This window comes from Paecilomyces variotii, assembly GCF_004022145.1.
Source record: "Paecilomyces variotii strain CBS 101075 chromosome Unknown C8Q69scaffold_1, whole genome shotgun sequence".
Lineage (NCBI taxonomy): Eukaryota > Fungi > Ascomycota > Eurotiomycetes > Eurotiales > Thermoascaceae > Paecilomyces > Paecilomyces variotii.
The window spans coordinates 1,983,664-1,998,920 of NW_021167140.1; the positions used below are offsets into that span (position 1 = coordinate 1,983,664).

The 15,257-nt window shown below is 44.2% G+C and overlaps 5 protein-coding genes across 5 annotated transcripts; 3 read left to right on the top strand and 2 right to left on the bottom strand.

Annotated features, from left to right (window-relative positions):
- Nucleotides 1-4,560: 4,560 nt before the first annotated feature.
- Nucleotides 4,561-6,968, top strand: C8Q69DRAFT_27183 (putative amino acid transporter). Its single transcript, XM_028626800.1, has 3 exons — nt 4,561-5,297; nt 5,349-6,184; nt 6,259-6,968. The coding sequence occupies exons 1-3, from the start codon at nt 4,807-4,809 to the stop codon at nt 6,747-6,749; spliced, it is 1,818 nt and encodes a 605-aa protein (XP_028489135.1). The 5' UTR covers nt 4,561-4,806; the 3' UTR covers nt 6,750-6,968.
- Nucleotides 6,969-8,442: 1,474 nt separating this feature from the next.
- Nucleotides 8,443-8,844, bottom strand: C8Q69DRAFT_440583 (hypothetical protein; the record flags this gene model as incomplete). Its single annotated transcript, XM_028628667.1, has 1 exon — nt 8,443-8,844. The coding sequence occupies one exon, from the start codon at nt 8,842-8,844 to the stop codon at nt 8,443-8,445; it is 402 nt and encodes a 133-aa protein (XP_028489136.1).
- Nucleotides 8,845-10,316: 1,472 nt separating this feature from the next.
- Nucleotides 10,317-12,336, top strand: C8Q69DRAFT_451383 (alcohol acetyltransferase). Its single transcript, XM_028629487.1, has 2 exons — nt 10,317-10,689; nt 10,757-12,336. The coding sequence occupies exons 1-2, from the start codon at nt 10,659-10,661 to the stop codon at nt 12,124-12,126; spliced, it is 1,401 nt and encodes a 466-aa protein (XP_028489137.1). The 5' UTR covers nt 10,317-10,658; the 3' UTR covers nt 12,127-12,336.
- Nucleotides 12,337-12,372: 36 nt separating this feature from the next.
- Nucleotides 12,373-13,522, top strand: C8Q69DRAFT_27358 (regulator of chromosome condensation 1/beta-lactamase-inhibitor protein II). Its single transcript, XM_028626826.1, has one exon. It carries the CDS (start codon nt 12,619-12,621, stop codon nt 13,216-13,218), a length of 600 nt encoding a protein of 199 aa, XP_028489138.1. The 5' UTR covers nt 12,373-12,618; the 3' UTR covers nt 13,219-13,522.
- Nucleotides 13,523-13,782: 260 nt separating this feature from the next.
- Nucleotides 13,783-15,015, bottom strand: C8Q69DRAFT_394959 (nucleotide-diphospho-sugar transferase; the record flags this gene model as incomplete). Its single annotated transcript, XM_028627671.1, has 3 exons — nt 13,783-13,845; nt 13,901-14,559; nt 14,634-15,015. The coding sequence occupies 3 exons, from the start codon at nt 15,013-15,015 to the stop codon at nt 13,783-13,785; spliced, it is 1,104 nt and encodes a 367-aa protein (XP_028489139.1).
- Between the last annotated feature and the right edge of the window lie 242 nt (nt 15,016-15,257).

The following is a 15,257-nucleotide window of genomic DNA, read 5'->3' on the forward strand; positions in this document are numbered from 1 at the left end:
AATCTTCTATACAGCCTATGCTAGAATCTTGACACTTGATGTCCACAGTAATGTGTGCTACGGTATGCTATATCCGAAATCCTATGGTCTTGGATGGACAGTAACGACTCGAAGGTGCTAACTGCAAGAGTCTGCCAACCCAGCTGTTCTGGGACCAGGCTGACCAAAGCCACCCGTAACAGTCGTGGCTATGCAGGCTGTGTCACATCCCACACTTGCGGTAGCACGGAACAGTGCGACAAGTATCCGTATGCCTCGACCAGCAACGCTGATCAGGTCAGTGCGGTTAGCCGCTATGTCCCTCGTGACCAGAACCATCATGAGTCTACTGAGGGAACTCAGACTTGAGCGGGGTTAATTGACTGATAGTGAATTAGGCCAGGCTCAGGCCCTTCGTCACTTCTACAACTCCCAGGGCAAATTTCGACGATGGAGAATTTGGTGGTTGAAACCCAGGCACCTACACCGTGGGCTTTGCCAACGTTGGCGGTATTCGGTACTGCTTCGCCAGTGCCAGTGCCAGCTGCGCGAATGATGGCAACGAATAGACACGGAACGCAATGAAGCTGTTCGCCCTTCTGATGAGGAAGCGTGATAGCTGAGCATCCAAGCGTTCGCCCATTCCGGGGTAGGGGACACGCGGGCTATCAGCTCAGGATTCGTCGTAGATTGCACTGCCTCCGCATGCTCAGACGCGCGCTAAATCTGTTTAGAGCCTTGACCAATCCGCTCTACTGTAAGCCATGAAGAACTACTGCGTTAGTAACATGAAGATAAACATAGTTACGTTAGATTTGCAATATACAAGAAATCCTATAGGGCGTTTTATACCCCGGACGGAGCCAAGCCCAACTCTAATCCTCCTAGAAGCTTAACCGGTCAGTTGACTAGCTAATTGGTTGGTCGATTGTCAGTTACTTGAATAGGTCAGCTAGTTAGAGTTACAGTATTAGAGGATTTTAGCAACCGCCCCACAGCAGCACTACAATATAAGATTCTGCCGGCAAAATGCCTAATTAGGACATTATATAACTCTAAAATTTAGTAATTTAAATATAACGCTATCTGAGCAGAATAGTAGTTCTAAGCAACTTCCCCTTTAAATAGTAATGCTGGCATTAAATATATTATTTAAACTATTAATATACTAGAATTTAATTAATCAGATGCTTATATTATTATTATCCTAATGCTTATATATATTTTTTTTAAACTAGATACACCTTGGAGATATATTATTAAAGCAATTCTTTATTATATATTTTTATAATTCGATTTAGTAATTTTATCTGATATTATTGTTATATAGTAGCTTTAATTAGCCCCTTTAAATTAGTAGGCTATATAGGATCTTATATTAATTATATAGAAGATTTAATAGGGATAAAATCTAAGCTATTCTCTTTTATCTTAAACTTAATATAGTTATCTGGAGGAATTATATTAACCCCTCTTTAGAGATAATATTTAGTATTCTACTTACTTATTTATCCTAGCCTTATAAAGGTATAGATTATAAATTCTTTTTTAGATATTTAAAATTATAGATTTTATTAGTTTTTAATAATATATTATAATATATCTATAGACAGTTTAAGGATATTATCTCTTAATATCTGCTTTTAACCTATAATTATATATAATACTATGCAGATACCCTTAAAATTATTAATAGTATAAAAAATATCTAGGGGTTTATTAATAGAACCTTTTAATTTATATGCCGATTTAATTAGAATTAATATTTCTTTTACTCCGGCTATAAAAAAGATTATAAATTTAAATATTAAGATATTGCTACTCCTAATAAGATAATACTATCTTATATAGGACTATTTAAAGAGAAAGTAAATAACTATACCCTGTTTAAAAAAATATAAATAAAAGAATACTTTAAAGCTCTACTTTATAATTAAAGCCAGACTTTATATCTATATAGAGATTCTATATATAATGCAGCATATTGTATTATAACTCTATATAGGCAGATTAGGATCTTAATGCCTTCAGAGATAAACTTTAATATAAAGCTATCCTCAGACTGTATATTAGTAGAATAAGTATTTAGCATTATATAGACCTATTAGCATATAAATGCCTTAAATATTAATCTATAACTAGTTAAGCAGGCAGTAGCTATAATCTATGCTATATCTATTCTCCTAATAAATATTATAATATATTTATAGGGGAATTTAATTAGTTCTCGCTATATTATATAACCTTTTTTATTAGATGATTATCTGCGACCGATCCCTATTTCTCTTAGTGATATAAATGCCCTAGAATCTCCCTAATATTATATCTAAGCTTAAGGAATTTGCTTAAGCTAATTATTTAGAGATCTTTAGCTACTAATTTTAGTTCTATAATAACTAATTTTAAATTATTAAGCTTTTTTATAGTAGAAGATTTAAAATTATTAAGCTTTTTTAATTATATTATAAAAAGCTCCTTAGTAGAAGATTTTAAATTATTAAAGTCTATTTTTACCCTCTTAATAGTTTTAGCTATTCTCTTTATATTATTCTTAGGTTTAATATTTAATTATAATCTCTCTACTAATTTTGCTAAGCTTATAATAATTAAATATTTTATTTAGCTATTAGTTATAGAACTCTACTTAAAGATAGAAGAGCTTATTAGATCTTTTAAGTCTAATATTATTAATTCTAAAGAACTATCTAATACCGCTATTTTCTGCTTATTTAATCCTATATTTAGTGTTAAATTAATCTAATATTAACTATTCTTTCTAAGATTAGCTTATTTAGCTATTGATTTAGCCTCTATTTTTAGTTAATTTTTATATTTAAGGTCTTCCTAGCTAATTTATTTATTAATTATTATTTATAGGTCTAATTGCGGTTTATATTTATTATTTATTTTATTTAATTCTAGATCTATCCTCTGAGCATTTATTATCTGTTTAACTTATTGTTAATATAAGATCTAATTATAATAAATCTTTATTTTATACTAATAGGTTCTAGAGACATACGCCTAAAATAATTAAAGCGACTTATTTAAATATTTTTAATAAAATTTATTGCAGATCTAAAAAAGCATAAGCTTTTTTTTTATTTAATCCTCTTTTCTTTTATAATAGTTTAATTAGCCCTAGAATAGAAGTAATAGCAAATTAATTAGATTTATCCTCGCTATAGATATTATTATCTGGTAATAATACTAGGCTTAGAGATAGATTTATTAGAGTTTTAAATTAAAATAGGGGCAATTAATCTAGGCCTAAAGACTAAGGAGTATTTATATTTAGCGCTTTTATAAATAATAATACCCCTAAAAATATAGATTTCCTATTACTATCTTATAGCGAAAAAAAACTTTAATATTTAACCCTATATTAAATATAGCTTAATTAGATATTAGGAGATACCGCTGGCTTCCTAATTAGGATAAATTTATAATAAGCTAGGTAGCTTATATTATAAGCTATTTAGCTTATTGTAATAACACTAGTAAATACGCTATACAGACTGCTTGCTTTTAATGATTTCAAATAGTGTCTGAATAAGGAAATTTCTTATATTGTAGTCCTCTGTAGGGTATTGCTAAAATCCTCTATTTTATTAGCATTTTATTATTATATATTTATATGTTGCTTCCGATTGCGCTAACTGATTACTAATTGGCTAAACGACTTGACTAATGTAGAATCCGGACGCCCGCTAGGTATGCACCTGCCTAACACTGTTAGACTATCTAGTCTACTCCGTATTTCGCGCACGTGGAACAAAGCCACCCTTGCTAAAACGAAGAGTAAATAATCCCTCTTATTCCTGAGCGATACATAGTAGTAGATATGCTATCACCAAGCAATATATAATTGGTGTGATTGCTCTAGATACATGATAAAGGACCAGTAGTACAAGGAAGGCCTGTATGACCCGATTGCTGTATTATTATTGTATGAGTGATTTTACTTGCCTCGGTGACTTCGGTTTCACAGAGAAATCTGGCGTGTCAGTGCTAAATGCGCCTAAAAGCTTGACTTGATCCACTGAAAGATACCGCTAGACCATATACGGAAGCTACCGGCTATGGCCGCACAAATCAGAGCGACTAGAGGAAGCTTGTCTGAAACCCTATGTGTGACAGGCCAACCAAGCTTTACGGCGATAATGCCGGTCCCACATACCGGTGGGTTCATTAATTAATGAAATGAACATCGGCTGTCCCGAGACGATTATGGTATTCTCTGGGAGTCTGATAAGGCAAACTGGTGGTGCGACACACGCGAGTGCGTCCAGGTGTTACGCAAGTGATCTTCGCGAGAAAGAAAGTACTAACTAACTAATTAAAGTCTGGGGATGTTGGAAAGCCACGGTGAAGCCTGGGTGAACCGGAATCAGAGAGCATCTTGCGTTCGATTTCCCACTGCCTATCTATGGTAATCATACCTGGCAGAGACGGATTATTGACGAACTAACTTATCGACGGGTCCTTCTGAGGGATTCTAGAGTCTAGAGTCGAGCAGAGCCCGTGGTCTTATCTGGGATTGATTGGTTGCCACCGTCAGAATGTCGAGATTTTACTCCGGATTCCGCCACTGGCTTCCACAGCCATGTGGAGAATTTTCACGTTGTATCGCGTGCCACTGTCACTGTATCGGTGCAGTCAGTGCGCCGCCTTTTTTCGGACACCGTCGGGCTTCTTGTTGAAAAGATATTACTATTTATCTATTCCTGCTGATCCCTCCAAGCGTCCACCACCTTGTGTCTCCCTCCCATTGTCAAGTTGACCCGTTGGTGTCAACCCCTTTTCAATTCCTTATCTTCAGTCACAATGGCCCAACCCGCCAGCTTGATACTGGACGGAGGTGATCCGCGACTCCATGAAAAAGAGCGTGAGGTTTTGGATGCCGTAGACTATGGTGTCTCGACTAGCCAGGGCATCGCCATCAGCCCGCAGCATCGAAAACTGCATGACCCCGATGTAACATTCGAGGAATATTACTACTATGCGCAACTTACTCGAGCCGAAGAAGAGCAGCACGCTGCTTCTGAGGAGACTGTGAAAGACAAAGGGATTTTGGCCTTTTTCTTTCCCACAAAAAATGATAGTGGTATTCAGAAGGTCTCCGACAATGCCGCGAGAGATGCCACGAAGATGAACACCAATAATGTGGCCACTCGCATGACCATCACTGATGAGGAGTGGACCAATGCATCGCGTGCGCTCCGGACAGCCTCTCGTGGCGCTGTTTTCTATCTCATCACTACTGATATTCTCGGCCCTTTTGGTCTTCCCTATGCGTTTGCAAGCATGGGATGGGGGTAAGGTTCATTCACCTTTAAAAACTAAGAACCCGCGCTTATTCGTCACAGTCCAGGTGTTGCCCTATTTACCGTCTTCGCCGGTCTCGCTGGTTACTCTGGTTATCTTCTCTGGGAATCTTTCCTCGGTCTGGACTCGTACCAGTTCCCCGTGCGCAGCTTCGGTGACATCGGTTTCCGCCTCTACGGGCCATGGATCCGATATCTCTTCAACGTCCTGCAGAGCATCCAGCTATTGCTAAACGTGGGTCTAATCGTCATCTCCAATGGTGAAGCGTTGTCCCAGGCTACGAAGTTCAGGTTGTGCTTTATCATCTGCTGTCTGATCTGGGCATTGATTGGCTTTGTACTGGGCCAGGTCCGTACCTTGCAGAAGTTTGGATGGCTTGCCAATGCCGCTGTGTGGATCAATATCATCTGCATGATCATTAGTATGGGTGGTGCTGCTCACTCCCCTCCCAACTACACTGCTGCTTCACAGTCCGCTGGTGCCAGTATTGACGGCGGCAGCTTGATCACCCCTCATAATGGTGTTTACCCTCCAGTCACCACTAGCGGAGGCCTACCGAACGCCGGTGGCTTCACAGGGGCCGTTAGCGGCGCTATGCAGGCCGTGTTCTCCTATGGTGGTGCTATGGTGTTCCCTGAGTTTATGGCCGAGATGAAGCGACCCAAGGACTTCCTGACTGCCATGTGGGGAGCCCAGGCTTTCATCTATTTCGTCTACATGTTCTACGGTCTCTTCATGTACGGCTACCAGGGACAGTATGTCGTGAACCCAAGCTACCTTGGAGTCAGCAAGTACAGCATCCAGACGGCCGGCAATGTTTTTGCCATGGTCAGTGCTGCTATCGCCGCTGCCCTATACGGCAACATTGGTATCAAAGGTGAGTCATCTCTTTTTATTATTATCATCATTACTTCTAGCAACATAAGACAAGACTCTAACCAAACTATCTAGTCATCTACAACAATATCTTTGTTGAACTTCTCAAAGCGCCACCCCTGACTACCACAGTCGGCAAACTGCTGTGGGCTGGTCTGATCCCAGTTTACTGGGGAATTGCCTTTGTCGTGGGAGCTGGTATCCCCAACTTCTCCGGCCTGACTTCCGTTGTCGCGGCATTTTGCATCCTCCAATTCACCTATACCTTCCCACCTGCGCTTGCCACCGCCTACTGGATCAAACGCGCCGCCCTCCGCGACGGCGAAGGCTTCAACCCCAGCACTGGGGAGACAATCCGTCAAGACTCCGGCATCAAGCGCATTTTCCGAGGTTTTGCGAACATGGAAACCAAGCAGTTGCTTATGAGCATCTTCAATATTCTCTACTTCCTTGGTGCATTGGCGCTAGCGGCTTTGGGAGCGTACTCTGCCATTGAGGTATTGATTGCGGCATTCGCGGATAGCAGTGCGACGTCATTTACCTGCAAGAGTCCTTTGAACGGATAGGCTTCTTTTCTGTTCCTAGGCTCAACGGCAATCTCCCTTTCACATTTACAATGACATTATGTACAGTAAAAATCTCATAGTAATGAGGCCTGTTTTGTATTACCAAATATTCATGCATGCTTTTCATCGAATTTATGAACTGAACCGACCCGATCTCACAAGAATAATCGAATCCGATCATTCGGTTAAGATAATGAGTATATACGCTCGACATGATTCTCATCTAATAATCCTAGTACAGGCTTTGCCGTTGAAACTAAGTGCTTACTATGCTTGACGCGAGATGATGACAAGCCACGTGGTTTCGAAGGGGAACGGCCCGTTAATTGGGCATCCGTTATTTACTTCTAGCGAAGGATCGGATTACGAGATATATGTATCTGATGGTTGGATATGTAGACCAATTAGCAGTATTTTAGTCAGATACATTTATTTTGGTCTGACCGACGCAGTATCTCGACTCAGATAACAGTTCCAGGCTAAGGCCTCTCTCGAAGTCTTCCTCTGACTAGTTACCTGTTGACGGCTTTCTGCCAGTCGACCAAAAAGGAGAACTCCTTGTTGGTCTACCTGGATCTCTCTAACACCTGTACTGAAAAGTAGGGTACAGAAAAGCAGGAATAGCCATGATTGACTTTACAAGCTCATCTCGCTTTACAAGCTCATCTCGCTTCATATCATCGCGAACTCCTGAATACTTGTAGATTTCGTCTCCTAAATCCTCCAGTGCGTTGTTTGATTTTCTTCCAGGGAAGAATCCATCGGGAATTGTTACTAGGGCCTTATAAAGGGGATATTCGAAGACAACATCACGGTCCTTACCACCACCCTGAAAGACAGCAAGAATCCGATATTCATCCATTTTAGTCAGGGTGATGGTTGCTCTCAAGGTTTGCTGTTAACGGTGGATTAAATAGGTATTATTGCCATTAAGCTTATCCAGTCCTAGTTGTGGATCGAATGGAATTAGCCCAGTAGCTGTAAAACCGTTGCAAATACTGGTAGGAGATGCATATAAAGTACAATGAAGCTCTACTTATTGATATGATGGATGTCATTTCGAATATGATATTGTACATACATATCTTTCGACCCTAGGGCGCCTGTAGGCGGGCGGGGTTGACCCTCACCTTCCGCATTGCGTTTAGAGGAATACAATCCAACCAGGTCCTACTTCTAACTGATGAAAGAAGGCACTAAATACTACGGCCATGGTGCGATCAGAGCCAAGAATAGTCAGATAATAGCGGGGCTACAAATTTCGGATAGAAGGAAAAAAGAAGAGAGATGGTTTAAGTTTTCATCACGTCTTTCTTCGTTATAATAGTTATGTCTAATCTCGTGGTCGGGATTTGAATCCCTCTGTCTTTATAGGTTCGTAGTGACCATTCTGCTCGACTCTCGCTGAAAAATGCAACCAAGGGAAAAGGAGCACGTTATCGCTGAGATGCTATCCAATCATAAATTTCCAAAAGCCCCAATTGCGCCGATGGAGATCCCATCACCATGCTAACTCCTTGCTTAAACGCTCATAATAGTGATCCACCATGCAATGCAGATGGTGGTACTCATAGGAAAAGAAAAGAAAAGATACCAGCCGAGTGTGCTGGGTGCCGACATTAGGTGTTCGGATCAAGAAGGGTAAAGAATAGTCCAAGAAGATGTCGTAATGAAGATTTTGTTTAATAAAGACTCAACGAGCCCTGGATGCGTGGGTACTGCGGCTGGAAGTACTTCGCAGGCTGGCCGTGCTCCCAGCGCCCCGGAGAGTCTTGCGCATCTTTGATATGGCTCGCATGCGGTTCCGGCTTTGTCTTGAGGCGGAAGAGTTGATTGAATGTTGCGAGGAAAGCGAAGCAGTCGGGCTGGCAGGTTCTGCTGAAGTGTAGCCAACCACTCTTGCCCAGTATGAATGGGCTGCTGCCTCGGGGTGCTCCTCCATATACCACTCCGGAATGACTTCATGGAGCTGGGATGGTCGCAGAGATTCGACATGTGGATAGAGTGCCGAAAGAGGATGCAGGCTCGGGGATGCCGGTATGCCTTGTCTGCGGCTGGCTGAGCGATAGGGCTCGTAGTTCGTCTTGTAGCTCATTGTGGCTGGTGATGATCTCAGATGGTAGAGGACGTTTGTTGTATGGTCGAATAGAAGTATATGAGGCTTGAGCAATCTAACTTCTTCAGTGTAGTGAAGAGAGGAGTCTTGTTGGTTGAGGATGTGAGGCTTAATGATAACTACGACGCGAGGGGGAGGAAGTATGTATTTATGCTCGATGGTGACATGCATCCAGGATGAGGGGGAGCGGTGATAGCGGGGTCTGACATGAAGCTGACAGCCTTCAGCCCCATCCTGATAGAGCACGATTTGGAATTTTTGATCTGGCTAAGTTCGTGGCAGTTCGTGGACCGTGGACTGGCTGATGGCCAAGCTACAAGCTGGCGAACGCTAGTAGGAAGATCTCAAAGTATCTCAGTCGCTAGAGGCTCACCAGACCGGAAATAGATTAGCTGTTCGAAAGATCCTCGAAACACGCAAAGAAACATGTTTCCCTCGTAGGGCTCCATCTCAGTTCCACACGGTGCGTGGTCTCGTGGCAGAAGTGCAATTATGAGAATATCATGATTAGTTTACCCTTTCCGAGTCATATCTCATTCTTCTCTCTCACAATCTAAGTCTGTTCTGCACAGCTTGTAGGAGTCTGCTTCGGGTCCTGCGGAACCCACAAGCTTCAAGATCTCAAATCACTCCTGTTAGCGTGAGCTTACCATTGCGCTAGTCCTCTGATCGCCGTTCTTTTCAACATCGCTGCAGCAAGTTGAGTTGGCTTAGCCAGGCACCAGATTCTCTCGTCTCGAGCGGGGCGTGGCCCTTCTTTGCGGGACTGATTGCATATCTCCTAATTCATAATTATGAGAAGCTTCTGTGAAATCAAATCCTCAACTGCTGAACAGCACCGGACCCAAGCTATCTATCTAGTGGGATCGCACGCGAGACGAGAAAGGAGCACGTCTGTGATCTGCAATTCGTGCGTCCCGTGCTAAGTACTGGATCTCTGGTAGATAACCCAACGCTGTCCTTAGATCGTAGCGTCAGTGCGATCCGGGATCGATAATGCCAGGAAAATTTGTCACAAGGCTGACTTGCGACTGGATCATATGTGGCTTGTTATCCTATTCTATGGTCCCCGAGTCAGTCGTGGTTGTCTGAGCAGACGCAGTGCATCCCCGTTGGTCGTGACGTACCCAAGCAGAAATACCTATTGGCTACAGCCACGGCATCCCACGGTATCGCTGACTCCCTGTAGCTTACATGGAGATCATGGAGATACGAGCCACAGGTGCTCTGGGGATCGGCTGAGAGATGGTAAGGTTAGCCTTTGACAAATTGCTGCGACAAGACAAGCCAAGAAGGAGAATCGCGGATAGGGAAAGCGTTCCATCTTCGACGACTTTTGAACGAAGCGGTGAGAAGCTTGTTTGTTTACTAGATACTAACAGACAGGCATTGTGCATACAGTACATAAAGTAACCAGACACCATGTAACAGGGTATTTTGATGGACTTCGAACTGAACCAAACATAAGCAATTATCAGTCAGTTTCTACTACGGATTGCAATAATCAATTCAATTACCTCTTTCAATCTTTCGATTAGATTTTGCGACCGAGATGCGTCATTGCCAAGACCCTAAGCGAGTCAATCTACAAAAGCACGAGGTTCCTTCCTGTTCCTGAAAGGTGCTGCCTGGACGCCAACAACAATCATCCTGTGTTTATCTGTCCGGACTTTCACTGTCAAGAAGCATGTTTTGAACCCCTGAAATCGTACATTAGGAATTGTGTCGTTTCGATCATCAATTGCTCGTACAGAGACCAGGAGAAGACGAGTAACAACCAAACTGAATGAACAATGACAACCCTAGAAAAGCTACGACCAGTCGGTGAGTATCGAGATGGAACTAACAGGTACTCAGAGGCCACAATCAATATTTCTGACACACATTATAGGTCCATTGGAGCGATATTCCACGGCCCGCCATCATCTTGGCTTCTACAACAACGTCGCCCTCACAGCGAGGCATCTCGTGCCTTACGATGATGAGTCGTCGCTGAAGGATCGGATCTATGGAGCGTGTGCTACTGTGATAAATGACTATCCCATGCTATCGGCTGTCCCGGTTGACGAGGGCAGCAGAGAGCCGTACTTTGCACGGCTACCAAAGATCACTCTCGACCGAACAGTGTCTTTCTATTCGCGTAAGATTCATCTTACTAACGATGACGACGAGGATGCGGAATTAGATAGCCTGCTGGAGACCCAGCACAATACGTCTTTCAAGACCGATCCCGGATCTGAGATGTCCACTGCTTGGCGCCTAGTGGTTATACTGGATTCCGAGGATCGATCGGCTTTTGACGTCGCATTCATCTTTCACCATGCACTTGGGGACGGCATGTCGGGTCTTATCTTCCACAGAGCGTTTTCTGAGGCCCTGGTATCATTTAACGGGACCCCACCAACGGAAGTTATTTCCCCCAGCCGAGAGATTTCGCCAGCTTTGGAGTCCGCGCTTTACATCACCATATCACCGCTATATCTCTTGAAAGAGGTCTTTTGGTCCAGCATTGGCTGGCAGGAGCGAGGTCTCTGGGTTGCAAATCCGACCGGAACTACCCCAAAGTCGCGCTACCGATCAATGCGGTTCTCGAAAGATACAACCGCACGGCTCTTATCGATCTGCAGGGAAAATGAGACAACGGTGTCTGCCTTGCTCCAGGTGCAAATTGCAAGAACTTTGTTCAGTATACTTCCATCCACATACGGCAAACTGCTTTGCAATGGAGCAGCTACCGCCCGACGCTGGATGGATGTGAATGCTGTCGACGACAATACTATAGGTTGCTATGTTGCGGCCTACTCTGAAACCTATATTCGCAACGCTCTTCAGACCGATGACTTCCCGTGGCACATAGCCCGTCAATCCCGAGAGAACATACTCAAGTTGATCGACACAAAAGGGAAGGATAACCCCATTGGCCTGCTTCGGTTTATACCAGACGTCAATAAGATGCTTCTTTCAAAGATCGGCAAACCTCGGACAAACAGCTTCTCCATCTCCAATGTCGGTCTATTTAGTCCTAAAGAGTCAGCGGAACCTGCGGCAACAACTAGCAATGCTGGACCACGAGTGGGAAAGATGCTATTCAGCCAATCCGGCAACCATTTCGGAACTCCGTTCGAAGCCTGCGTGGTGACAGGAGGAGATGGCTGTCTGACGATAGGATTTGCCTGGGCTGACGCAGCCTTTAATGAAGAACTCCTCCTTCAACTCATGCACGGTGTCAAACATGGTCTGGAGGATTTGGTGTTGCCTTAAACACGCATACAGATGATGGGGCGGCCCTTCTTCCACATCCCAGAGTGCCGTTAGCTCTTTGCTCATTGCCTACCTAGTCAAGGCACGTGGTTTTCATATGACCGCTATTAATACTAATATTAATACTAATATCCATACGGGGCTCCCCGAGAACAGGGAATAATAATAATGTTAATGACAAGAATCACTATACTTTCTGTTGGACTTGTCCATCATCTTTCCCTATTCGACCAGGGGTAACATGCCAAGCCACGCTAAGTAGTGTGCTCTAAACATCCTTTAAAGAAACCCGGAGACGCGATTAGCATCATAAACAGTCCCTGCTGTCTTAGCATAAGGTCAGTATTGCGGGTTAATTGTAGACATGATTCTCAATCCGGCGGCTTAACAGTACACGGCCCAAGCTCGTCACGCGGTTGATGTTTTCCTGTTGTCCAGTCATCATATCACGTTTGCAGCTACAGCCTTGAATTATCTTACTTACTGAATATCATGCCTCCGAAGTCTGCAAAGTCGCAAAAGCGACGGGCTCAGTCCCCAGAGCCTCCATCCAGACGCGTCAAGTCGATGGCAAGGAGACCTAGAAACCAGGCTCTTGGACCAATCATTGAAAATAAAGCGCCAACCACGAGACTCGACGTATATGTGTTTGGAGGAGGCAGCACAGGAGAGCTCGGGCTGGGACCTAAAAAGTCAGTCGACGTCAAGAGGCCCCGGCTAAACCCTCTCCTAGATGCAGAGAAAGTCGGGGTTGTTCAACTTTCTGCGGGTGGAATGCATGTTGCTGCTTTGACATTCGACGGCAAGGTGCTGACCTGGGGCGTTAATGATAACTACGCCCTAGGTCGCGATACCCCCTGGGAAGGAGGATTGAAGGATATGGACGCGGCAGAAGACGATTCCAGTTCGGGCACGAGTAGTGATATTGAACTAAATCCGCACGAATCTACTCCAACTGCTATTCCTGGAAACAGCTTTCCGCCTGGTACGGAAATCGTGAGCGTTACAGCAGGTAATAGCGCGACAATTGTCTTGACGCAAGACGGGCGGGTTTACGCCCTAACTTGGACGAAGTTACCGTCCCGACCTTGATCGATAATACTGCTGTTCGGGATAAGAAACTCACCTGGGCAGGATCGGGTGGTCAATATTCTATACTTGCGGGACCACATCAACTTAAGTCAAAAGAATAGTGTAGGCCATTTCTCATATTGAAGTCCACCCCTGCATTGCATACGGCTTCCTCTGCTATCCAAGCCCTTATCACATAGATGTACGTACGGAGAATGTCGACGCGACGGTTCAAGTCTTATTTTCCGTCTATCCTTAAGTAACTTATCATTTACCGCAGTGGAAGGAGAAAAGACACCGGTATCAAGCGTCAGTGCCCGCGTCAATGTCGCCCAAACACCGTTTCGACCAAATAGCACCGTAACCTTTAGTTTCCATAAAGGGCAAGTGGTATAGGAAGTAGACCCAAATATTCCACTCCTGTTGGGCAAGCAAGGAACCAGTCCAGGTGCAATTCCATGTACCCTAGTTACCGATTGATTCCTACCACGCTATGCATGCATAATTTAGAAAGTAGAAACAGCCACTGACTTCCTCTTGGTCCTTGAATGATATGCGGAATTTTGTAGCTTCTTAATTGGTTTACTATTCCGCTTGGTTCCTCGGTGGCCAATCCGGAGCAGGGTAACTAAGCAGCTTGCAGATGTCCTAACACAGTTTTTGTCAATTCAGGAACAGGTTTCGAATTCATTTTTGATCTCACCTTTCTTCTTCTTCGGAAATCTTCATACAACTCTCTCCATACTTCTCGGTCGCGGCACCCGCTCTCTTCTGGCGTACCTGGCTTATTGTCACATCGGGGAAGCATCTCTGCCAACAGTTTTTGCGGCCACATTATCCAGGGTTTAGGTAGCGGCCAGTCAGAGAAATGAACGAGCTTGGCTTCTTTGAGGACCTTGTCTGGATCCCAAGTCTCGTATTCATTTCCGAGATAGGCTCTGTGATCCTTCGTCCGGAACTCTCCCGTGACGAGACCATATTGCCTGTGGGGAAGGACCATGGCAGAATCGCCGTAGCGATCATTCAGCAATTCCATGTCGTATCGCACTTCTGTCGTCTCGTTATCTGGGGCCGCTTGACCCGCGCCAACTTGGCCAGCGATGATCGGTTGGGCAGCATCCATGAGGGCTTTATATTCCCGATAGGAAGGCTCAATCAAGATAAGAAGGGAAGTCAGCTTCCTAGTCTGTGCGTATTCCCAATACGCCCGAGGCATTGCCGCTTTCGCTGGAGGCAGGAAGAAGAGATCGTCCATCTCTTGTAGGATGGTAACATCAGAATCAATATGCAATACGCGGTCGTACTGGGTCTGGCTAAATGCGAGGAGCTTCGTGATGCTACTATCCCAAGAATCCACATCGTCTGTATAGAGATTAAGATTTGTCAGCCATTTGATAACTACGACTTGGACGAAGACATGACGGCGCCGGACGAACTTGAGCCACCCCTGACAAATTGTACATCGATCGGCATAAGTTGTACATTGTACTGGTCCCGCGCAAGAACTAGTAGTTGGCTGTTACGATCTGTTGCACTCTCGATCAAAGTATCCCATTCCTCGGGATAGAAGAGAACCCGTTCTGCGCGGCTCCCGAGCCGGTGCAGAGCCTCGAATATCAGGATGGAGTTGCAGAGATATGCGCTGGAGGTCGCATACTGCACGTATGCGTATCGAGACCAGTCGACAGCTTCATAGCGGTAGAAGGGCGAGTTTGAAAGGCGATGTGAACGGTGATGGTTGTACCAGAGAAACGCCAAAACGAAGATGGCTAGAATCGCATAGGTTCGGAAGCGTCGAACTGGACGCCCAGCTGGCATGTGCCCCAGCTTGGGAGGCATGAATGCATCTTTGAGTCCCGGGGACGTCCGATCAGCAGCTCTGGACATCCTCGACAGGACTGTTGCAAGTGAAAAGAAGTCATCTTGCTGTGACGCGTCAGGTTCATCGTCGGAACAGACACGTGATCACCGCTTCCCGCCCCTGAAGTTGGTTCCTTTTCATGGCTGTCAAATCTCACTGTCTACATGATCTTACGCATACATTGAGGACCCAAGATGAT